Below are 24,993 nucleotides of genomic sequence, written 5' to 3'. Positions count from 1 at the left end.
ACCTCAGATCAATAAACTTAAGATATAGATAAAAGTATCTGCGCATATTTTTTTTAGTTTTTGTTGTCAGTATACCTTTTTTTGACAATATCGTGAATCCGTCACTAAAAATTTTGGCGGCTTCCCGAGTTGTGGCACTACCTTCTTAAAGTGGTACGAGCCGCCACTGCTATTTGGTACCAGAAATTGAAGTTCGTAGTTTAAGTGACATTTGGTTCCAAAAATATGGCGCCAACTGCCATACATCCCGTGAAATCATGGCTTTCGGACCAGTGACTTGGCCGCCTATATCCTGTGACATCACACGTCTAGTCGTTTTTCTCTGGAGCTACCTCAAGTCCAAAGTCTACATGAATAAACCGGCTACGATTGAGGCATTGGAGGCCAGTATTAATCGAGTCACTGGTCAAATACCAATCGAAAAGCTCGAACGCGTCATCGAGAATTAGACCTTCAGAATGGACCGTCTTAACCGCAGTCATGGTCAACATTTGAAAGAAATTATCTTTAAGAAGTAATTGTAAAGAATGGTTCTTTTTTACGACAATAAAGATTTTCAAATAAAAGTCATTTTTTTCATTGTTCTTTCTTTTTTAAAAAAGTACCTCTAAATGAATCACCTTTTATATCAATTCATGATATAAAATTGAATAAAAATTAAAAGTTCTCTTAAAAACTATGTGTCTAGACTGTTCTCTTCGACATCAATAAATTTTGTATATATTTGGATCACTGTTCAAATCCGATTGAGCACATCTCTAGTTCTTAAATGCCAAGTATGAGATTTTCGCCTTTAGAGCCGATTACTGGGAACGACCCACTCGTGCCGAGTATTAAATCGGATTAAGAGACTGTATATAAAAAGAACACACGTGACCTTTTCATTAAGTACAGATGACAAATAGAAAAAGCAGACAGAGGAGTAATTTGCTTTAGAAGTTTTTCTTTGCTTTAACCTTTTATAGAAGCAAAAAATGTATGGAAATATATCATAGGATATGAAAATGGAATTTTGGAAAATGGTAAATACAATAAATACATAAAATAGAAAGAGTAAATGACTAAAAACAAGGAGGGAAATATCACATTTGAAGTACGGGAATTGTGAAAGATATCATAATTAAAGCAGAAAAAAACATAGGTCACAAAAAAACCAAGGCTTAATTTTAGTTTGGTACAATAGGGAAGTATTGAGAGAAAGGTAAAGATGATAGAAACAAGAAAAGACGGAGTAGAAGTAATGGAGCATGTTAAAGAAGAAATAGAAATAGTATAGAATAATAAAAAAAGTGGCAAGATTTTCAGATAAATTCAGAGATAAATTGCACAAAAAAATTGTTGATACAGAGGAGATGGACAGCCTAATAAATACCTACAAACACAACGTTGATAGGTACAAAGTTTTGCAGATGTCAAATATGCCATTTTATTAAGTTATTAATATTTATTTTATTAAGTTATTTATTCTACATATTTTTAGTCCTTCATGTTGTTTCGTTCAGATGTCCTGAGGCTCTGTTTACTCTATTCACTTGATCTACAACTTCTGTTTCCAGGTTTTCGCAGCTAAGTGATGCTCAGATAATTAAAACTCCATATTTTTGAAGTTATACTTCTTTAGGCGCGATTAAGATTTAGGGTGAATTTATATTGATCCGCGCGCATGCGCACACCGACAGTATGGTATTAGTCGTTATACGGGCTCTGATTGGGTGTTGAAATGATCTGTCAATAATAAATAATTGTTCAATATGAAGGTAAACAAATGTATAATATATTAGTTTTATTGTTGTGAGGACAGAAACAAAAAAGTTTATAATTGTAGTGACATTTAAATAGTTTTTAAAAGCAACAGGTACGTAATAATTGTAAATGTATCATAGGTACCTACCTATTTGAACCTACCTATTTGAACCTACCAAAATACATAGTATGTAATACTTTTATTTACATAATTTGATTACCATCAAAATTTCTATCAATATTCACCTAATATATTGTTTTCTTACTCTATGTTTTGTTGTATTTTTTCAATTCTAAATCATTTCAATTCAAAATCAAAATAATTTAATTTAATTCAAAAATGTCAAAAGCTTAATCCGTTTAGTTAGTCCGATCTTCGCACATAATGACACATTGCCTCCGTGGCGAAGCGTTGAAGGCGAATGAACCCCAATATACCAACCGCGCTGATAGCTGGTTCGAATCCCAATAAAAACTTTTATTTTTTAATTTTTTTATACATTTTATGATTGTAAGTATATTTATTATATAATTTTATTTTCAGAAAATACGTATTTAGTTAAAAAATTTTCCGACAATTAATGTTCAGAAATCATTTGTGGCATTTTTAATGTGTTTGTGTGTGTTTTATTCTTTTATTATTTTAATTTTTGGCAGTTTTAATAAAAATGTTTAAGAAGTAGTAAGTATAAATTAGTTTAATATTTAAATAAAATATAAATAAAAAGTATATTAATTTCGTTTAAATCATATAACAGAAGTATAACTTCTTACGTGCGTACAAAGTACACACACATTCTTTTTTTTTTCTCTTTATGTGTCCCTCCATCTCCATTTTACATCTTAGCAGATTTGTTATTACAACCATACATTTTGTCTTTTTTGGTGAAACTATCATGTTAAATTTTTTGGCGGTTATATTAAATTGGTGAAGCATAATAATAGTCCAGGAACCGAAGCTTTTCACCTCGCAATTTTTACAGAATGGATCGATTTGCTTAAAAATTTGAGAATAAGTAGTGGATAGTCCAAGGATCAAAGTCTATATGATGCCGAAAGGCGCTTTTACCATGGGGTGGTTGCCACCCCATCTCGGGGGGTGGAAATTTTTTATTATATTTTGACCGCAAAAGTTGATAAAAACATTCATTCTAAGCAAAAAATGTTTTATATATTTTTTTGATAAAATTAATAGTTTTCGATTTATTCGCTATCGAAAGTGTTAGTTTTATATCGAAAAAATCAATGTTTACGAATACGTTTAAGAATCAATGTTCAAAAAATCATTTACGATTCACCCAATTTTTGCCGTAGAAAATTTTTTTTCAAACCAAGTTCTTGGGAATTACATAACCTACAATTTCATATTTAAACATTTTTTCGTATCTCTGATGCTAATCTTTCTGTTCTAAATAAAAATGGCATTTTTTACCAAATTACAAAAATTCGTTACTCGCTTTTAACTCTAGTTTTTTTTTTAAATAATCATTCTAAGCCAGTCAAACTTCTAAAACCTATTAATAATATATAAATAAAGAAGACTGAATAAGGCCAATGACTAAAAACACCGCTAACTTACATTATTATGCTTCCAATTGGATTTCTTCTTTTTTTTTTCAAAAAAATATATTGATTTCTTAACCGTAACTTTTTTATTTTTTATCATAGAAAGTTTGGTAAAAAATAATTTTGTAGGTTTTTACAAGGTTTATAAGGCTGTTAATATTAAATCCTTTTAAAATCCTCAGTCGCAAAAAGGTGGTTGCAGGTGGTTTTTGCATGTTATTACAAGTTTTAATTGTTAATAGCTCACTCAATTTTTGCCGTAGAAAAAATTTTTACAAACCAAATTCTTGGGAATTAAATAAGCTACAATTTCATATTGAGACATTTTTTCGTATATCTGATGCTAATCTTTCTATTCTGAAGAAAAGGGCATTTTTTACCAAACTACCAAAATTCGTTATTCGCTTTTAATTCCATTTTTTTTAACTAATCATTCTAAGCCGGTCAAACTTCTAGAACCTATTAATAATACATAAATAAGGAAGACCAAATGAGGTCAATGACTAATTTTAATTAGGGTGGTGATTAGGATGCTGCTTCCGATCACTTTTTCGCTGATAAAAATAGGGACTGGCATTCTTTTCATTATAAGTCACTTAATTTTTGAGCTAGAGACTTTTTTTATTTCTGGAGATAGATATTTTTAAATACTTTAAATTAGTTTAAACAAGTTATCCTCGAAAAATGCACAGTTTTCCCGTCTTTTGACTTTGAACCTACAATATTTAGCATTTGACGAAGAAGAGCTAACATATAATAAAGTATAGCTCCATTACTATTGGTCTTAAAGAAAATAAAAAGGCGGTTTTGTTTATTTTTTCAAAAGGTACATTTTTGTTAAGTAAAGTTGTTTTGATAAAACGAAAACTTTTTGAGTTATTAGCAGAAAACTTATTAAAAACATTGATCTTTTCGCTATAAAACTAACACTTTCGATGGCGAATAAATTTAAAACTATTAATTTTATCAAAAAAATGTATGGAACGTTTTTTGCTTAGAATGAAAGTTTTTACCAACTTTTGCGGTAAAAATATAATAAAAAAAAGAATGTGTGTGTACTTTGTACGCACGTAAGAAGTTATACTTCTATATTATGATTTCAACAAAATCAATATACCTACTTTAAACAGTTTTTTGTATTGTATTTAAATATTAAATTAATTTCAGAAAGAACTAAAAGAATACCAAAAAAATATGCATTGTCCGGGATTCGAACGTGGGACCTTCCGATCTCTAGGCGAATGCTCTATCGACGAGCTACCGAGGTTACCCTTATGTACGATTTTTCTCGGTCATAATAATAGGTTTGTTATAGCATCAGTTTCAAAAGGTTTGAAACCATCAGCGAATAGTCGACCAGCGCGAGTAGAGGGGATAGCACTGGTGACTGTATTATGTTCTCTCACTGACCAACTGTTTGCTGACGGTTTCTAACTAGTTTGACTGTTTGCTAGAACAAACCTCATGACAATCGCGGTGACACATAGATAATTGAATAAACATTTTCAATAATATTTATTACCGTATTTACTAAATATTTACTATGGGCCATTCCACGAACATACGCCTATTTTGGATTACTTCGACAACGAATATTTTACTGTGCAACATAAAAAGTACGAAAGTAAATGGCGCGAATAATTATTCCAATAAACAACAATGTAATTTGCAATTTACTTTCGTTCTTCTTATTTTGCACAGTAAAATATTCGTTGTCGAAGTAATCCAAAACAGGCGTATGTTCGTGGAATAGGGTATAAAAACACTAATATATTCTTTTCGCCCACACCTTAGTTGCGCTACATAATTTAAAAGATTTAGCGACTAACACCATACTGTCGTTGTGCGCATGCGCCGGGAATGTTAAAATTTCACCCTCAATTGCGCCTAAAGAAGTATAACTTCAAAAATTTCCACCCCCGAGATGGGGTGGCAACCACCCCCGAGGTGGTGTGGCAACGACCCCCATCGTAAAAACGCCTTTCGGCATCATATATATTTTGATCCTTGGACTATCCACTACTTATTCTCAAATTTTCATGCAAATGGATCCATTCTGTAAAAATTGCGAGGTTTTGTCCTATTTTAAGCTTCATTACTTGGACTATAAAGTTTGGTTCAGAGAATCCGCTTGTCTTATCTAATTTCCAGCCTTAATTGGGTCGATATATTCTATTTCTACTTTTACTTTGGAAGGTAATGGAACTGAAAGTCCTATTCTTCTTTAAATAATGAAAATAAAAAAAATCATCTAGGTCACCTTATTTTCTTGAAATAGTTTTATAATTTACACGCCTTTGGAATACCTGAGCTAATTCTTGTAATTTCTTGTAATAATTGTAATCATAATTTATCTACTACTTTACTAAAATAATTTACAGACTTTAAAAAACTTTTATTGTTTGACTTAAAAAGTTATAGATATATACAGACGTATTCTTCTTATTTTTGTGAAGCAGTGTATTTCAAAATAATCTGTTTATATGCATCGCACTTCCTATACAGACGCAGTTAATTGCTTGGTATGGCGAATGAAAGATGGGAGCGAATATGCGGTTTCTTTATTTTTGCGCTCCCCTGCAATTTCAACCCTCTGTCTGTTGTATGCAGAATATTAATACATGCATTAGTAAAATCTTGAATCCTGCTGAGGGAGAGTTCGTTCATGAATAGGTTCTTGACCTTTCATGTTGCTTTATATTTACAAATATTGTTCTTTTTGGCATATTGTAGAAAACATTTTTGCTTTCGCGAAAATCTGAACACACAGTCAATATTGATCAGGTGAAAATTATATTTTATTAAAGAAGGTCAAAAATAACAAAGCACCAGGACTAGTGAACCTAAAAATGGATCTGCTGAGATATGGAAGTGCAAGGATCGTATCCTTTATACGAGTATTATTAAATAAAATTGAAGCAGGGCAAGAGATTCCGGATGAGTGGAGCCTATTATATATTTCCTCCATTTTCAAAAAAGGTGTTAACAAATAACTATAGAGGGATCAGTATAATGCTTTCAATATCAAGAAGCTTTTCATAGTTATAAAAGAAAAAATAGAACAACACATGGATCAATATGGTAAAGAACAATCTCGATTTCAGAAAGCTAATAGAAGATATGTAATAGCTAATAGAATCTTTCAGAAAGGTAATCTCGAAATAATTATTCATCATGAAACAAGTGATAAAAAAGATCAAAGACAAAAATATTGAAATATAAATGACCTTTATCCACTTGGAGAAAGCAAACGATAGCTTGCCCAGGAGGCAACTATGGGAAGCAATGGCTATGTACGTTAGAGAAATGGGTGAATATAAGTCAAAGAGTGTATAAAGAAACAAATGTGCAAATAAAGTTGGATAATGAAATAACAAAAAAAATCATATGATATAGAATATGTGGAACAATGGGCATACCGGTACAAGAGAATATATTATATTCACTACTTTTTGCAGGTGATCAAGTCATTTTGCACAAAACAGGGACGACATGGAATAAATGGTAAGGAAATTAAAGGAAGAATATGAGCTATGGAGACTGAAGATAAATATGTGTAGGACCAAATGCTTATGTTTTGGATATGAGGTTGCAGGTTTGCACTTTAGTTTAAAAGAGACTATTAAGAATTGTAACTTGTAAGTATTAGGGTCAATGACAAGCCGGGATGGTACTTGTATGAAAGATATAGAAATAAAAATAGCACGGGGTAAACAAGCCACGAAAAAATTCCGAGGAGTGATATGGAATAACACTCTAACCAAATGTGTTAATATACGCGGATTTTTCAGAGCATAATTACAAAAACAATACAAAATAAAATAAGAACAGTTGAATTGGACTTTATGAGAAGATGTCTACAAATCAACAGAAAAGAATATTGGACTGGGGCCCGCCCTGAAGAAGGAGAAGAAGACGTGCTATATTTATATCTACACTAAGTATCAAAATTAACGCACCATCTTAAAAATGGGACATTTTTGATATCTCGTATTTCCTAGACCTGTTTTCCGATTTTAGTGATTTTTTAAACATTTATAGCTTTATTCTTCAAGAATATCGATGTAATACTATTGTTGCTAAACAGATAAGGGTCATTGTATACTGGATGTAACAATGATAGTGTATTTTTTTCTCAAAGTTTGGAACACCCTGCGGAATATTCTAGCGTATATAAAATATTGAACTTAAAACTCAACTGTAGCCTTAGGCTTTCTGAATACATATTTTGTTTTTTGATTCATTCGCTTATGTTGGATAATAAAAAAGTTAGGTACTTTAACAACTAGCAACCTTCTTCATCAATACGATGTGTTTCTAAATAAGTGCTACAAAGGGCCTAGCCGGGTAAGATGGTGAAAAGTGCCCCCAACTTGATTTAAATTCCATATGGGCCACTTTTTAGCACATATAGAGGAACTCACTTTCTGAAATTTTTAGCCCCCTAGGTGGTCACTGGACCCCCTAGAGCCTACTTAGGCTTTTTATGTTTTTATTTTTTATCTCAGCCGCATCAAGAGCTAGCCAAAAACTTTATTTAAAAAAGTTGTAAGTGTCAAAAAGATCTATATGAAAAAATTTTTTTAAATTTTTTGGCGGGAAATTCTAATTTTTAGAACAATTTTAAACTTTTAAATAGCTCTGAAAAAAAAACTAAGACACTTGTTTTTACGAAAATCAAATATGATGTGTATTTTTGCACAATCTTTCACCTTGAATTTTTTCAGATTTTTAAAATTGGTGAAACGTACCTTTAAAAATAAAAAACCGCATTTTTTCGTTTTTTTTTGTTTTTTTGTACAATTTTATACATATTTTTCAAAAAAGGTAACACCGTCACTAGAATAGGTAAAAAACTGAAAAATAATTGGGGTTTGCTTAATAAAAATTTTTTGTAACGCCATCCATTTTCAAGATACAGGGCAGGGTTGAAGAAAACAAAATTTTACACATTTTTTACGATTTTGCTGAAACTACTGGCAACATTGTAATCAAACTTGGCGGGTTTTAAGAGGTAGTTATTGTGCATGTTTTAACATACAACTAAGGATTTGATATTCATCATTGGCGCGCATAGGGGTCATGGTCTGAACTTTTTAAAGAATAAAGATAGTACGCTACTGACATATTTCAAATTAACAATCGTTTTTGAATTCCTCGTTCAATTTGTGACAAAAAATCTATTTTCTTATTTTTTCATACGACGTGCCATTTTTATTTAAAAATTAAAAGATCTTAACCCTTACAAAGTATTCGAACTTCTAGTAGTTTCTACATCTACATAAACTCGTACATCCATTATAAAAATTAATGCGAATACTTTGGAAGCGTTAAGATATTTTATTTTTTGCAACAAAACGGCGCGTCCTATGAAGAAATGAGAAGATAGATTTTTTATTGCAAATTGAACGAGGAATTCAAAAATGATTGTCAATTTGAAATATGTCAGTGGCGTACTATCTTTTTTTCTTAGAAAAGTTCAGACCATTACCCATATGCGCGCCAATGATGAATATCAAATCCTTAATTGTATGTCAAAACATGCACAATAGCTCTACCTCTTAAAACCCGCCAAGTTTTATTACAACGTTGCCAGTAGTTTCGGCAAAATCGTAAAAAATGTGTAAAATTTTGTTTTTTCAACGCCGTGTATCTTGAAAATGGATGGCGTTACAAAAATTTTTTATTAAGCAAACCCCAATTATTTTTCAGTTTTTTACTTACTCTAGTGACGGTGTTACCTTTTTTGAAAAATATGTATAAAATTGTATCAAAAAACGAAAAAAAAAACGAAAAAATGCGGTTTTTTATTTTTAAAGGTACGTTTCACAAATTTTAAAAATCTGAAATAAATTCAGGTTGAAAGATTGTGCAAGAATACACATTATAATTGATTTTCGTAAAAACGAATGTCTTATTTTTTTTTCAGAGTTATTTAAAAGTTTCAAATTGTTCTAAAAATTCGAATTTCCCGCCAAAAAATTAAAAAAAAAAATTTTCATATAGATCTTTTTGAAACTTACAACTTTTTTAAATAAATTTTTTTGCTAGCTCTTGATGCGGCTGAGATAAAAAATAAAAGCCTAATTAGGCTCTAGGGGGGTCACGTGACCACCTAGGGGCTAAAAATTTCAGAAAGTGAGTTCCTCTATATGTGCTAAAAAGTGGCTTATATGGAATTTAAATTGAGTTGGGGGCACTTTTCACCATCTTAGCCGGCTAGGCCCTTTTAAGGGGTAATTCTGCATGAAAACATAATGACCGTTTGCTTTATAAACATATGTCTGCAAATGCTTCGTTTCTGAGATACGGGATGTTGAATTTTTTCTTACAAACTGACGATTTATTTATTGCTCTAAAACCGGTTGAGATATGCAAATGAAATTTAGTAGGTTTTAAGAGGTAGTTATTGCGCATTTTTTGGCATACAATTAAGAATTTTATATTCACCATTGGCGTGCATACGAGTCATATTACCCGTACTTTGAGGAAAGAACACACTATCATTGTTACACACGGTATACAATGACACTTATCCATTTAGCAACAATATTATTACATCGATATTTTTGAAGAATGAAACTATAACATATTAAAAAAATCACTAAAATCGTACAACAGGTTTAGGAAATACGAGACATCAAAAATGTCTAATTTTTAAGGTGATGCGTTAATTTTGATGCTTAGTGTATATTTTTTTGTTTGTTGCTGACTGAAAAACTTATTAAATTTTAAGTTTATATATTATGTATTTAATTTATGTTCACACACTCACATATTTAAGAATATATCTTGTATCGGCATCATTATTCAATTTTGCTGTATCGAAGACCTGATGAAGCTTTGTAAATTATAGTAATATAGAATATAGAATAATCTATTCTACCAGAGTATTTATTAATGATAAATATTAAATCAAGGAACAACGAAATCAAATGATAGTTTTATGTAGAAATAAATACCCATTGAAATAATTCCAGCTCAGTATGATTAGTTTTTTAGGGAAATGAAAAGCAATTTTCTTTTCCTAAATCTTCCGACTTAATATACATATATGGAATTTATATATTCAAGAATGCCGCCGCATGTGACTAATGCCAAAGTTTTCCCATTTTCCTTCACAAAAGTAGAAATCCAAAATATTACATGTTATGAATCACGTTTTCGTAAAATACATTATTCATTTTGGATCCTCCTATTTTTCCTTTAGCCCTTTTCCGTTGCTAAGAATACGTTTCTAGATGAATTTTGAAAAAATATATATAGGTATTTAGGGATATGTTAGAAGTGTTAATGCTAAATACTTTTTAGGTATAAGTAACGTTGTTGCATATACAACAATTCTTCTTCTTCACGTTCCACTCCTATCGTAGATTGGAAATCATCATGGCCACTGCGACTTTCTTAGCAGCGCACCTAAAAATTTCAATGGAACTACACCCGAACCATTCACGTAGTTTGCGAAGCCACGATATTTTTTTCTTCTCACACTTCTTTTGCACTGAATGATATTTCTTAAAAGGTCGTACTTTTCATCCCTCATAATGTGCCCCAAGTATTCCATCTTTCTAGTTTTTATCTCATGATTTATAATTTCGCATTTTTTTTTTCCTGGAAAAGACATAACACCGCAGCATTCGTATTCGTAACTTTATATTGATCTCTTTTGTTTGATCAGTATCGTCTGTGATCCAAGCACCTAGATATTTATAACAGGACACACGCTCAACAATACAACAATTAGCAGAACTTAAAAAAAAATTAACATGCCTTTTATCTGCCTTATATGCCTCTAGGATTACCACATACGATACCATATGTCGTATACTAAGGATAACAATATTCTTCTTCTTCTTCCTCTTTATAAGCTCTTATTCTTTGTTCCTTGATGGATTGATACTTCTATAAAAGGTTGGCCTCCACAGAGGTATCCATCTTTTGTGCGATCGGCCGATACTCCTATCGATTGGTGATTTATCTCTTGCTATTTTGACCACGGAAGCTTGGACCTTAAATGCGGCATCAATGAAAAAACTGGAATCATTCGAGATATGGGTATATAGAAGAATTCTAAAAATATCATGGACAGAATATGTCACACACAAAGAGGTTCTGATAAAGATGAATAAAGAAATGAAAGTCTTAAACACAATCAAAACCAGAAAATTGGAATATCTCGGACATATTACACGTGGAGAGAGATATAACTTGCTCCAACTCATTATGCAGGGAAAGATTCAAGGAAAAATAAGCATAGGGAGACGTAGAATATCGTGGCTACGCAACCTGAGAGAATGGTACGGATGCACATCAAACGAACTTTTTAGAGCAGCCGTCTCCAAAGTCCGAATATCTATGATGATTGCCGACCTCCGTCGCATAGATGGCACTTGAAGACGAAGATTTTGACAACACGTGTCTCCCCTATTCTGCTTTTGTAATTACATATTCTATTCTTTTTTTCTATTTAGTGACCATGCCTTTATACATGTAGGTTCCATTTTCTTCTAATGTATTTACTCCTCTTTGGATCTCTCAGCGTATTCTTCTTGGTACTCTCATTTCTGCTGTTCCTAGTAGGTAGTCCTTGTGTGGTGGCTGTATCGGGTCTTGTTTCTGATGCATATGTCAGTATTGGTCTTACACTGGTTTTATAAATTCTCGACTTCATCTCAGTGTTAATATGTCGGTTTCGCCATATAGTGTTATTAGAGCATCCTGCCAGTATATTTGCTTTTTGTACTTGATTTCTCACTTCTTTATTCAGGTCTCCGTAGTTGGATAGTGTAATTCCAAGATATTTTACAAGATACAAGAAGAAAATTAAAGAACAACAAAATAATGTACAACACGATTCAGAGACAAATAAGAACTGAACTACGAAAGGCCAAAGAAAATTGGTTAAAATCACAGTGTGAAGAGATAGAGTTGTTAGAACAAAAACATGATACGTTTAACATGCATAAAAAGGTGAAACAAGCAGCTGGTCTTCAGAAATCCAACACAGCTAGCAAATTGCGAGACCAACAGGGCAATATCATCTCAGGCAGAAATCAATAAATCTGCATATGGACAAAATACATACAGGAACTCTTTGATGATACTAGATCCAAACAACCTCTATCCTACATATGTGATGACCACTTACCAATCACATCGGATGAAGTGGAAAGAGCAATTCCACAACTAAAAGATGGCAAAGCTCCTGTACCTGACAATGCATAATATGCTGAATTAATAAAACTATTTAACACCGACGGTACTCAACGCCTTACCAAAATATTTAATGAAATATATTTAAGCGGAGTAATACCAAGAACATGGCTGAAGTTGACGTTGATTGCTTTACAAAAGAAACAGAATCCGTATCCTGCAGTGATTTCCGAACCATCAGCTTAATGAGCCATATTTTAAAACTGTTTCTAAAAATTATACATCAAATGATATATAGACTGTGCGAAGAAAAATCAGCCGTACACAGTTTGGTTTTCGAAATGCAGTGGATACAAGAGAGGCTCTATTTAGTATACAAGTGCTATTTCAACGATGTAGAGACGTAAATTGCGATATTTATGCATGTTTTATTGATTACCATAAAGCGTTCGATACTGTAAAGCACGACAAGCTGATGGAGATACTAAACAATATTGGAATAAACACCTGTGATTTAAGGATTATCAGCAATCTGTACTGGAATCAAACATCATCTATCCGGACAGAGGCAGGAGAATCCGACGATATCAAAATCAAACGTGGGGTCCGTCAGGGATGTATAATATCACCACTGCTGTTTAACATCTACTCTGAGGAAATCTTTCAAGAAGCAGTGGACAATGTTGAAGCCGGAATTCGAATTTAATCGAAGCCAAGAGTTAATGAACAGAATCGTAAAAGTCAGTCAGAGATACGGTCTTTCGCTGAACACTAAGAAAACAAAATGTATGATGATATCTAAGAAGGAACAGCAATTTGGACGAATCAGTGTGAACGGTCAACAAGGAGAAAGAGTAAAAACATACACCTACGTTGGTACGAACGTCAATGAAAATTGGGACCATTCCATAGAAATCAAATGTAGGATAGAGAAAGCAAGATCTGCATTTCAAAAAATGTCAAAGTTATTCAAATGTCATAACTTTCGATGTTTATATCTTTCCTATACTGTTATACGGAGTTGAGTCGTGGACTCTCATAGACGCCACCTGCAAGAAAATTAAGGCGTTTGAAATGTGGCTTTATCGTCGAATTCTGAAAATATCTAAAAGCGACCACATTACTAATCAGGGTGTTTTGCTGAGAATGCAAAAAGAAAAAGAGCTGTTAATCACAATAAAAACAGCCAAAATCGAATACCTCGGTCACATCATGAGGAACAGTGAAAGATACGGAATGCTGCAACTAATCTTGCAAGAAAAAGTGGAAGGAAAGCGAGGACCAGGAAGGCGAAGGATTTCTTGGCTGAAAAATCTACGTACGTGATTTAACACAACAACCACAAATCTTTATAGAGCAGCAGTGTGCAAAGTAAAGATTGCTATGATGGTCGCCAACATCCGAAACGGATAGGCACTACAAGAAGAAGAAAGATATTTTATTTCCATTACTTGTTGAATACACATTCTATCCACTTCTATTTTACATCTGATTGGTTCTTTACTGATTACTCTTGTTTTAGTTTTCTTAGATGAAATTGTCATATTGAATTCTTTTGGTTTTACACTGTGGACTAATCTTTACAGACTCTCTTCATCTCGGGCTACCAGTATTGCGTCGTCTACGTATCGCGTAACAGAGCATTTGTACATCTTTGTTTCGCATTCTATATTCTCCTCATTTGTTGACGCTTTTGATGATTTTATGCATGATTAAATTGAAGAGCAAAGGGCTAATGAGTTTGCCTGTCTTATTCCGCTGTCTGTGCATATGGGTTTCGTAAATTGTCCATCTATTCTCACTTCCATTTTGTTGTTTTGATAGATGTTTTCAATATTTTTTATAATATCTAAGGAAACTTCTATACTATAAAGAAGATGGATTACATATTTGAGTCTTACTCTGTCAAATGCTTTCTTTAAGTCAATCAGACATAGAAATGAAATATGTGAGTAAATATGTAATTTTGATATGCAGGGTTTAAATAAAGTATGGAACCAAGTAAATATCTTTGAAACGAAAAAGATGATATTTATGGAACTTTGCATATAAATGTAATAACATATAGCGCATCTGATGCCATATCTTTTGTTACTAATCTAGTTCTGGTTTCACAGGAAATACTCTCAACTTATTTAATTTAAATGGGACATCTGTATTTTTGCAGGTTTTAAAACAACTTTACATTTACAGTCCTAATTCATAAGTACTAAGTTTTCTAGAAAAAAAAAACTTGTTTGAAATAAATCACTTTATACAGTTAAAGAATAGGTAAATTTATTTTTCTACGAGCGTGCAAAAATGTCTACTTTCGCGCACGCATTTTAGTTTAGAAAGTTTCACTTTTCCGCACGCGTGTTACTTTTCCACACGCGTGTTACTTTTCCACACGCGTGTTACTTTTCCGCACGCGATTTTTACTTTTCCGCACGCGTGTTAATTTAGGTATGTTAATATGGCCTTAAGGTAATTATAATACATGCAATAAACTAATATTTAGATATTATTTACTAATTTATTTCAAATATATCTTATTGTGTTCCTGTTTTAATGAAATTAACGCGACAATTCGATGAAATAAAATTATTTTGACATAATATTCGAAAGTCAAATCGGTAGACAATAACAGTCGTTTTGAATCATCGTCATGGAAACCAAGATCGTCGTCATGCTAACTAATTATATTGAAAGTTTGGTTTTGAAAAACCTTGTCAAAGAATTTATGTATTTTCATATTAATTAAATTAATTTATTAAGATTTGGTAATTTTTTAAAGACTCTTAGAAAAAATATTGTTCCTAACTCTTGCAGAAAGTGTCTTTTCCGCACTCGACTGCTTGCCGAACTCCCGCTTCGCGTCGTTCGGCAAACTGCAGTCGCGTGCGGAAAAGAATGACTTTCTGCACTTGTTAGGAAAATAACTATTTCCAAGACCAGTAAAAATATTACTTTTAAAAATCACTCCACATGTTTAAAATGCTCGCAGTTCACATCCTGATAATTATATTATAAGCCCTATTAATTTATTTTAATAAGAATAAAAACGTAAACTTATAAGTTGATAGAAACAGGTTCCGTGGCGCAACCTGCGCAAATTGTGACGTCAGTGTCATCTATAGGATATGAGGTGACGTCACAATTTTATTAGATCTGGGAAAATTTTATTTATCTAATTTTCAACTGTAAGATGATTTATTTCTCGTTTTAACAAATTGTTTCTACTAATCTTGGTATCTATGAATTAGAATTAATTAGTTCTTTTAAAACCTACAAAAATATGCAAGGTATCCTCTTTAAATCAAACTTCTTAAAGCAGCAGTTCTCAATCTCTGGTACATGTACCACTGGTGGTATATGTATCACTATTTGCCGTGGTACACAAAACCCAAAAACAGCCAAATTCAACACCACTACTATAGTTAATTAGATTACCTAGGTACATAAGTATTTCAGTTAGGTGGTACCAAAAATAATAAAATTTTTTTATAAAATACGAAAGAAAGGTATGTCGGGTGAAACCGGAAGTACAGCAGTAACCAAAAGTATGGCATTAGATGCGTTTATGTGTCATTGTACTTTGGCATGCAATGTTTCATGAACATTGTCCTTTTCGTTTCATTGATATTTACTTGATTCCATACTTTATCCCAATCCTGTATTCCTCCATCATCCTATATTTTCTATTCACACAATCCTTCTAAAATAAAACAACAATTCAAATCTACTATATCCAGATATCCTAATTTCAAACTAATTTTTACTGATGCCTCCAAAACCAGCATTGGTGTAGCTGCTGCAGCTATTTTAGAAGAAAGAACTTCTGTCACCCGCCTAGCCGTGGAGTGTAGCATATATATTGGGAACTGCAACGAATGTACCAGCAACAATCGAAATTTTATCATTAAAACTGATTGCCTTAATTGGAATACCTTCACATCATGAGGAGCAGTGAAAGATATGGACTGCTGCAACTAATCTTGCAAGGAAAAGTAGAAGAAAAGTGATGACCAGGAAGGCGAAGGATTTCCTGGCTGAAAAATCTACGTACGTGTTTCAACACAACAACCACAAATATTTTGAGAGCAGCAGTGTGCAAGTACAGATTGCCATGATGGTCGCCAACATCCGAAATGGATACGCACTAGAAGAAGAAGAAGCCTTAAATGGTGTCAAACAGATGTATCCTACTTCCGGCAATTTAGGTCAAATGAAAGACATGCAATGGAATGCCCAAATACGTGGCAAAAACAAACAATCTTATGGGTATCATTCCATGTTGGGATAATGAGTAATGAAGCGTCTAATAATAATAAAGAAGCAAGCAGAAGCAAAGGAATACAATTATGGAAGTCAAATGAACGTGGACGAGTATACAGAAGGTCTCGGGAATGTTTCGCAGAATATAATCTTGTACATAATGTTAGCTTTGGTGGCGGTTCCATTAGACTATGGACTGGCATTAGTTGGGATAGTCATTCGGAGCTTATTAAGGTAAATATTCGAATGAATTTTACAGGAATGTTTTCCTTATGCCGGCTTCATTGTGTGTGATATATTTGTGCTAATTCTTGATAATGCCCGTGCACATAGCACAGGAAGAGCCATACAATATATTTAGGATGTTGGAATTGATTCTCTAGGCTGGCCAGCAATGAGTGCTGATGCAAATTCCATAGAAAATGTATGAGATATCGTAAAACGATGAATACGGGCAAGAAATCCAGCTCCAAACTCAATTGCAGAATTAAAAATTGCTGCACAGGAGGAATGGAATGGAGTTCCACAAGAAACCATATGTCTAAATGAATACATGCTATCACTAGAGCTAGAGGAATACTAAATAATAAATTATTACAATGTTAAAAAAGTGTTCTATTTCATTGTTGTTTCTGTTTCTAATTAAATGTTATAAAGCAAAACCAGAATATTTCATTAATTTCTCTAAAAAATTGTTGTAGTTCTTCGATACGTACCTATAACTAAATTTAAAATCAAGATACAGTAGAAATAAACAAACCAAGACACGTTAAATGCTACTAGGAGCACTCCCGAATCATAATTTACAATGTATAAACTTTGGAAATCATTATTTGGGATTTACAATGTATATGCATTGTAAATTATGATTCGGGAGTGCTCCTAGTATCAGTTAACGTGTCTTGGTTTGTTTATTTCTACTGCATCTTGATTATGAATGTAGTATAAGTTACTTGATCTTGATAATGATTATAAATAGAATAGTCCAGCACAACTTATTTTGCAATAAAAAGTACAAAACTTTTCAAAGGGAAAAAATATATAGTCCTGTCGCCAGGGGGGGTACAACGGCCTCGTTAATTCAGATGGACTTACCCAAGTTTTTTTTATGTATTTTGACCCGTAGAACACGAATTTTTTGGGTAACAGTTGATCCGGATGTCGATAAGATTGTTATAGACCAAGAACTTGAGGAATCAAATAACAGCGATTTTTGGCAAAACAAAACAATATTTTGTATTTTTTGGGTCATTTTAAGCAAAAAATATTTCTACAAGTTTTTTAGTAGGATGCACAGTTTTCGAGATAAACGCGGTTGAACTTTCAAAAAATCGAAAAACTGCAATTTTTAAACCCGAATAACTTTTGATTAAAAAGTAAAACAGCAATTCTGCTTAGCGCCTTTGAAAGTTCAAGTCAAATTATGTCGGTTTTGATTATTTGCATTGCTAAAAATTTATTGTGTTACTGTTAAACAAAGCTACAAACAACTAGTGCGTGAGTGATGTTTCTATGATTTCTCATTTAAAATCGAACGAGTAGGTAGAATAGGTACTAGTGCAATCAAGACTATTTCTACGTTACATGCGTTAAAACGCATGTAAAAGCACGGGAAACCCTACGTGTTTATAGCTTTGTTAAACAATAAAAAAATAAATTTTTACCAATGCAAATAATCAAAACCGATATAATTTGACTTAAACTTTCAAATGCGGTAAGCAGACTTGCTATTTTATTTTTTAATCAAAAGTTATTCGGGTTCAAAAATTGCAATTTTTCGATTTTTTTAAAGTTCAACCGCGTTTATCTCGAAAACTGTGCATCCTACGAAAAAACTTGTAGAAATATTTTTTACTTAAAATGGCCCAAAAAATACAAAATATTGTTTTGTTTTGCCAAAAATCGCTGTTATTTGATTCCTCAAGTTCTTGGTCTATAACAATCTTATCGACATCCGGATCAACTGTTACCCAAAAAATTCGTGTTCTACGGGTCAAAATACATAAAAAAAACTTGAGTAAGTCCATCTGAATTAACGAGGCCGTTGTACCCCCCCTGGCGACAGGACTAATACTGCAAAAACAGACTCAAAATAAAATACGCAATGTTATTGTAGGAGAGTGTAGTATAGTATGACACATTTGTAAATAATGTTGTGAAGCTTATATTTTCGTTTTGTTTGGGAGGTTAATATTTACGTTATGTTATTAAATAGGTAGGTAATAATATAATGTTTATTTAACATTTTTTAGAATATATATTGAAATGTATAAATTACGAACCAACATAATAAAATGAAAATAAATTATAAAGCATTATGTACATTATTATCTACATTATGTAGATAATAATGATACAAACTTAAATTAGGGCAACACCCTTAAGGGAAATCAAAAACCGAAATTACCTGCCATCCCTGCAAGAGCAAACTCCTGTCAACCGTCCTGAGCCACATGACCGCATCTCCCGCCTGAAAATCTCTTAATTTGTAGCATTTGGCGTGCAAAAACATTCCTAAACACTTCAATAATTCAGACGTGGAAGCTTGTATGACAGTCTTTTTGGGTGCAGCTACAGGAACGACCTGATTCTGCGAGTTGATAGAGCTTTGGCTCAAAATGACCTGCTTGTTAACAACTTTATCGCAGTGCAAATGATTGTTAGTGTTATTGTTAGCATTATTCACTCGTACAATGTCCAAAGCAAGCGCGGAACTACTTTTTGAATTCGAGTAATATGAACCATGCTTGTTTTGATGAATATTTTTGTTTTTGTCGATCACCGGATGAATATTGTCGACCAGGGGTTGCCGAAAGACGGTTATGTTTTTGTTTTTGTTGTTGTCCAACTTCTTTTTGTTGTTGTTCGTCGTGGAGAATCGCTTCCAGGACAGGGCGTTGATGAAAAGAGAATGCTTCCTGAGGTTCTTTTCCAGCGCGTTTTTCTCAGATATAATCCTAGCGTTTTCATTATTGTTTATATTATTACACAAATTATGATTATTAGAGTTTGTTACACTGCAGTTGCTTTTCGAGTCACGGTTCTTTACGTTGTTTAGTTGTTCGTAAGAAAAGTTGTTGAGGGTAAAATCGCCCGTAGAGCTTGTTGTGTACACAGGCCTTCGCTCTCGCGGGGAAAAACTGAGCACCGTGCCCATTTTGCACTAACCAAAACACTAACTATTATAAACTAACACATATTTTTTGACTGGACCTTAATGTCAACGATTTTCTCGTCTGCAATGCTAGCCCAGGGGTCGATCTCGTGAAGGCGGCGCGGCGCCGGCGCTAAGTTTCCTAGCAACCCTCATGATGTCATAAGAAATCAATATAACCACCCTCTGATACGAAGCGAATGTTTTTACGCGATCTACTCGCTGCAAAGGTATTTATTTACAGTCGCATAATTCGTGTGAATGTACGAGATTCTAGGGGGTAGGCGTCACTATGAAAAATCGCCTCTTCTGCTGCTTTAAGAACGTTGAGCTTTAGGGATGATGCCTAACATCATCGGTATTCGCGCTACATCAGCTGCAGCTCGCAAGATCTATATAACATTTATGCTCACAAGTTTTTTTGTTTATCTCTTTAGAAATGACGGAAATACACTCCTGGTAAAAAAATCCGGACACTTGCATTTTGTATGTTCTTTTAAATTATGTAGGTGTTAAGTTGTTTAAATATGGAGGAAATCGTTTATTTAAAACACCAAAAAGTAATAAAAGGAAAAATAAGTATCCCAAAAGAAAATAATAACTAACGCAAAAAATTAACATTGTTAGAAAAATTAAACAAAAAAAAAATAAATTTTCATTGCTGACAGCTGTTCTTTAGGTTTAGTATCGTGTGTTACCTCCTTATATCTGCGGATGATTTCAATACGTCTAAGCATACTTGCAATAAGTTGTTGAATCTGCTCTTACGGTAGTAGCCCAATCAAGGAACACAACATTTTACGAAAACCTCCAAAAAAATAAAGGAAGGATGAAAATTTGGGAATAGGTAGTTAAAATTGTCTATTATTATATAAGAAAAAGTATACAATTCTACATCCCCTCCACTTTACAAAAATTAGGGAATACAAAAATACGGGGTGAAAAATATTTTCTCGGGGGTGAAAAAATATACGTTCAAAAAAAGTCCGAAATTGCATAAAATGACTAATTCTAAGTAACTTTTGTTCTATAGAGCTTTTTCACTAAGTTAATACTTTTCGAGTTATTTGCGAGTGAATATGTTCATTTTTAACAAAAAAAACATGTTTTTGGACGGTTTTTCGCAGATAACTCAAAAAGTAAGTATTTTAGCGAAAAAAATATTGTTAGCAAAAATATAGCTTATAAAAACTGAAGAAAATCGTGTATGCATGAGGTCTGTAGACCCAGTAGAAGCAGAGTTGTAGCTAATGAAAAGTAGGTTCTTCTTCGTCAAATTTCAAATCGAATATTTCAATTTGAAATAACCCAAAAACGGAGCTCTTTTCAATGAAAATTCATTACAACTTTTTTAAAGTGTATAAAGAAAGTTTTATTTTTGTTTTTTAAAAAAACTTTTAACATTAAAAGTGAGTGAGTTACGCTCAAAATATTGCTGGCCTTTTTTATTTTTTACTAAAAAAATCGCGAAAATCACCTTCTAATTAGCTTCCCAAATAAAATTAATCGTTACCGCTTCACAAGTTTCTTTACTTATGTATTGTTTATATTATCTATAAGATTCATTGGTTCAAAGTGCTCAGTTTTGAAAAAAATTGGGTTTAAAATAAAACATTTTTTTTTAATTTTGAAAAAAATGTTTAAAGTAAAACATTTTTTTTTAATTTTGAAAAAAATGGAACTTTTTATGGAATTAACTTAAAAATTATTAGTAATACCAAAAATCTCAAAGAGTAATAAAATGAAAGTTTTGCTTTTCTGAATACTTTTGATTTTTTGTTTTCTTGTTAAACAAAAATTGATTATGCTATGGCTGTTCAAAATTTGCCTAAACTCGTGATTAGTCACTCGTTCAAGCCATTTTAAATACAGCTTTTTCAAAAATAAGCACTTTGAACCGATGAAACTTACAGATCATATAAACACTACATAAGCAAAGAAACTTGTCAAGTGGTAATGATAAAATTTACTCGTAATGCTAAATAGGGGGTGATTTTCGCGATTTTTTTTAGCAAAAAATAAAAGGGACCAACAATATTTTGAGCGTAACTCACTTACTTTTAATGTTAGAAGTTAAAAAAAAATGTGTGTGTACTTTGTACGCACGTAAGAAGATATACTTCTATTATATGATTTCTTAAAAATAAATATACTTTAAACAGTGTGTTTTAATTTTTTTTTAAACACCAAACTAATTTTGTTCTTATCGCTTTCAAAAAAATAAAAAAAAAGTATAGGATTGCTCCGGACTCGAACTCACGACCTCTCGATCTCTAGCCGAATCCTATACCAAATACGCTACGAGGACTGTGTCTGTATCGGTTCGGACGTACCTAATGACAATTCACGGTAACAAACAGACAAGGCGAAGTATAATAAATATACAATAAAATGTTTTAATAATACTCATCTTACTCCTGAGGAAGACAAATCCAAAGACACAAAAATTATAATAAATAATACATTTACTAAAAATACTAATTAGTCGAGGCATTGAAGCACAAAAAAGCCCTTACTGTCGATTTCTGGCGCAGTAAGACGGATTTTAATGCAGTTTGGTTCGTTGGATTCGTGAGAATGTCAGGAAATTTTGTGAAGTAATGTAATGAATAAGAAATCTGAAATTGCATTTGTGCATAAGAAAAATGCATTTCAAAAGTGCATTTTGAAAGAGGCAATTATTATAAATTTGCAACTCGGTAAATAGTTGGGCAACATCCCGATTAATTATTTTAATTATTTTTAATCATTTTTTAAGTCCATATAATAGTCTAAGATGTCAATAATCATTAATAAACAAAAAATCTTTCCTTATGGGGAATCGAACCAAGTACTAACACGTCCGTAACTAGATACACATACCGCTAGCCTACGCAGACACTTGCTAGACACCGGCGATATTAGGTATAAAAAAACAAATAAGTAAGTAAAAATTGTAAAGAAAATTACTATATACTTAAATGTATTATAAAATTAATATATTCCTAAATTTTAGAAGAAACATTCGTAAATAGGTACATTTATACAAAACATTCGTAAACACAAAAGCATGTAGGTAACCTACCTTCACATAATAATTGCCTATTTCAAAATGCACTTTTGAAATGCATTTTTCTTATGACAAATGCAATTTGAGATTTCTTATTCATTACACTAGTTCACAAAATTTCCTGATATTCTCACGAATCCAACGCACCAATCCGCATTAAAATCCGTCTTACTGCAAAAAAATCGACACTTCAATCCTTCAATGCCTCGAATAAATATATTCTTTTCACACCTTTTCTTGCACTGATATATTTATACATAACTAGAAAGATGGCAACTAAACGCCATACTGTCTGTGTGCGCATGCGCGTAGTATTATGAAATTCTACTCTCAATCGCGCCTAAAGAAGTATAACTTCAAAAACAAAAATAAACCTTTTTTTTAAACACTTTAAAAAAGTTAAAATAAATTTTCCGCGAAAAGTGCTTCGTTTTTGGGTTATTTCACATTGAAATATTCTATTTGGAATTTGACGAAGAACCTACTTTTCATTAGCTACAACTCTTCTTCTACTGGGTCTACATACACCTCGTGCATACACCATTTTTTTTTTAAATTTTTGTAAGCTATATTTTTGCTAAGAATATTTTTTTCAATAAAATACTTACTTTTTGAGTTGTCTCCGAAGAACCGTCCAAAACATGTTTTTTTTTTGTCAAAAATGAACATATTCACATGGACTCACATTATCCTGCATAAATAAAAAATTATCCCCAACGAAAGGGACGTAGAGAACAACATTATCGTATGTATCTGTCTGCTGTTAGAGTTCTATGTTTGATGAAAAGTAATTGGCTACATCCGTTACTTAGGGGAGTGCATATAGATTTTCACTTCGGAAAAAAATCAAACAAAATAGAACTTTTTGTAATTTCATTAAGAAATGTTTAATAAACAACATATCAAAAAGTTCTACTCGAGAAGTGGGTCCTTCATTTTTTATTAAACAAATGAACTACGAAATTAGATGTTTTTTTAAATACCTCCGAAAATATAAATTTTAGAAAAAAAAAAACTGACTTGACCATTGAAAAATTCAGAAAATTTTACAAAAAAAACCTTATATAAATAATTTTCTAAAATTAAATCTGTAGCTTCTATAATTTTTTATTTCTAACGCTAAAGTCGCCCTTTAGTCCAGAAAGCCATTGCGCATCCGCTAGAAAAAATATTCTAATTCGGATTTTTTGCACAATCTTACTCAAAAAGGACTCCTTTTAACAAATTTGCATGTTGCCAGGACCAAAAGGTGGTCAAAAATTTTTTAAACGTTTTTTTTTTTTGTTTTTTTCCTAAAATTATTTTTTTGCACGGAAGAAAGTTTTTTTTAGGTTTTTTGGATCATTCCAAACAGAAAAGGTCTTTAGTGACTTTTCTCTAAAAATGATAGGTTTTGACATATAAGCGATTAAAAATTGAAAAATTGCGAAATCGGCCATTTTTAACCCTCAAAAACTATGTGAAAAACTGAAAATTTAAATGTTGCCAAAGTAGCTAGATACTCTTTAAACATCGATTGATAAAATCCCGAAGAGTTTTTTGCAATACAATATTCAAAACTCCTTTGTTTTTTAATTTCTAATCACGCGTGCGCGACACCGTTACATGTGTATACAGTATGGTGCAAATGAAAGGAATAAATTCGTTATTTCGTAAACCGGCGACTTTAAGGAAAAAACCCGAAACAGGTTGATTTTTATTTTTAAGTTATGATATTGTGGCATATATGGTATACTAGTGACGTCATCCGTCTGGGCGTGATGACGTAATCGATGATTTTTTTAAATGAGAATAGGGGTCGTGTGGTAGCTCATCTGAAAGGTTCTTCAATTCTCTATTTAGTAGTATAAACATTTATATAATTATTTATACAGGGTATCCAAAAAATTTTTATTAAATTAAATTATTTGACAAAAAAAGAAGTAGAAGGACACCCTGTATAAATAATTATATAAACGTTTATATTACTGAATAGAAAATTGAAGACCCTTTCAAATGAGCTAGCACACGACCCCTATTCTTATTTAAAAAAAATCATCGATTACGTCATCACGCCCAGATGGATGACGTC

At 32.2% G+C, this 24,993-nt stretch overlaps 1 protein-coding gene across 1 annotated transcript in view; it reads right to left on the bottom strand.

Moving 5' to 3' along the window:
- Positions 1–19,968, bottom strand: part of LOC114326353 (cyclin-dependent kinase 5 activator 1) — an 88,494-nt gene extending 68,526 nt beyond the window's left edge. The window contains exon 1 of the mRNA XM_028274689.2: positions 19,127–19,968. Coding sequence (XP_028130490.1) covers positions 19,127–19,876 — 750 coding nt within the window. The 5' untranslated portion in view covers positions 19,877–19,968. The remainder of the gene's footprint in view (positions 1–19,126) is intronic.
- Between the last annotated feature and the right edge of the window lie 5,025 nt (positions 19,969–24,993).

This window comes from Diabrotica virgifera, chromosome 7 (assembly GCF_917563875.1).
Source record: "Diabrotica virgifera virgifera chromosome 7, PGI_DIABVI_V3a".
Lineage (NCBI taxonomy): Eukaryota > Metazoa > Arthropoda > Insecta > Coleoptera > Chrysomelidae > Diabrotica > Diabrotica virgifera.
Note: the sequence above shows the minus strand (reverse complement) of the source record. Positions and strands in the feature narration are given on the sequence as shown.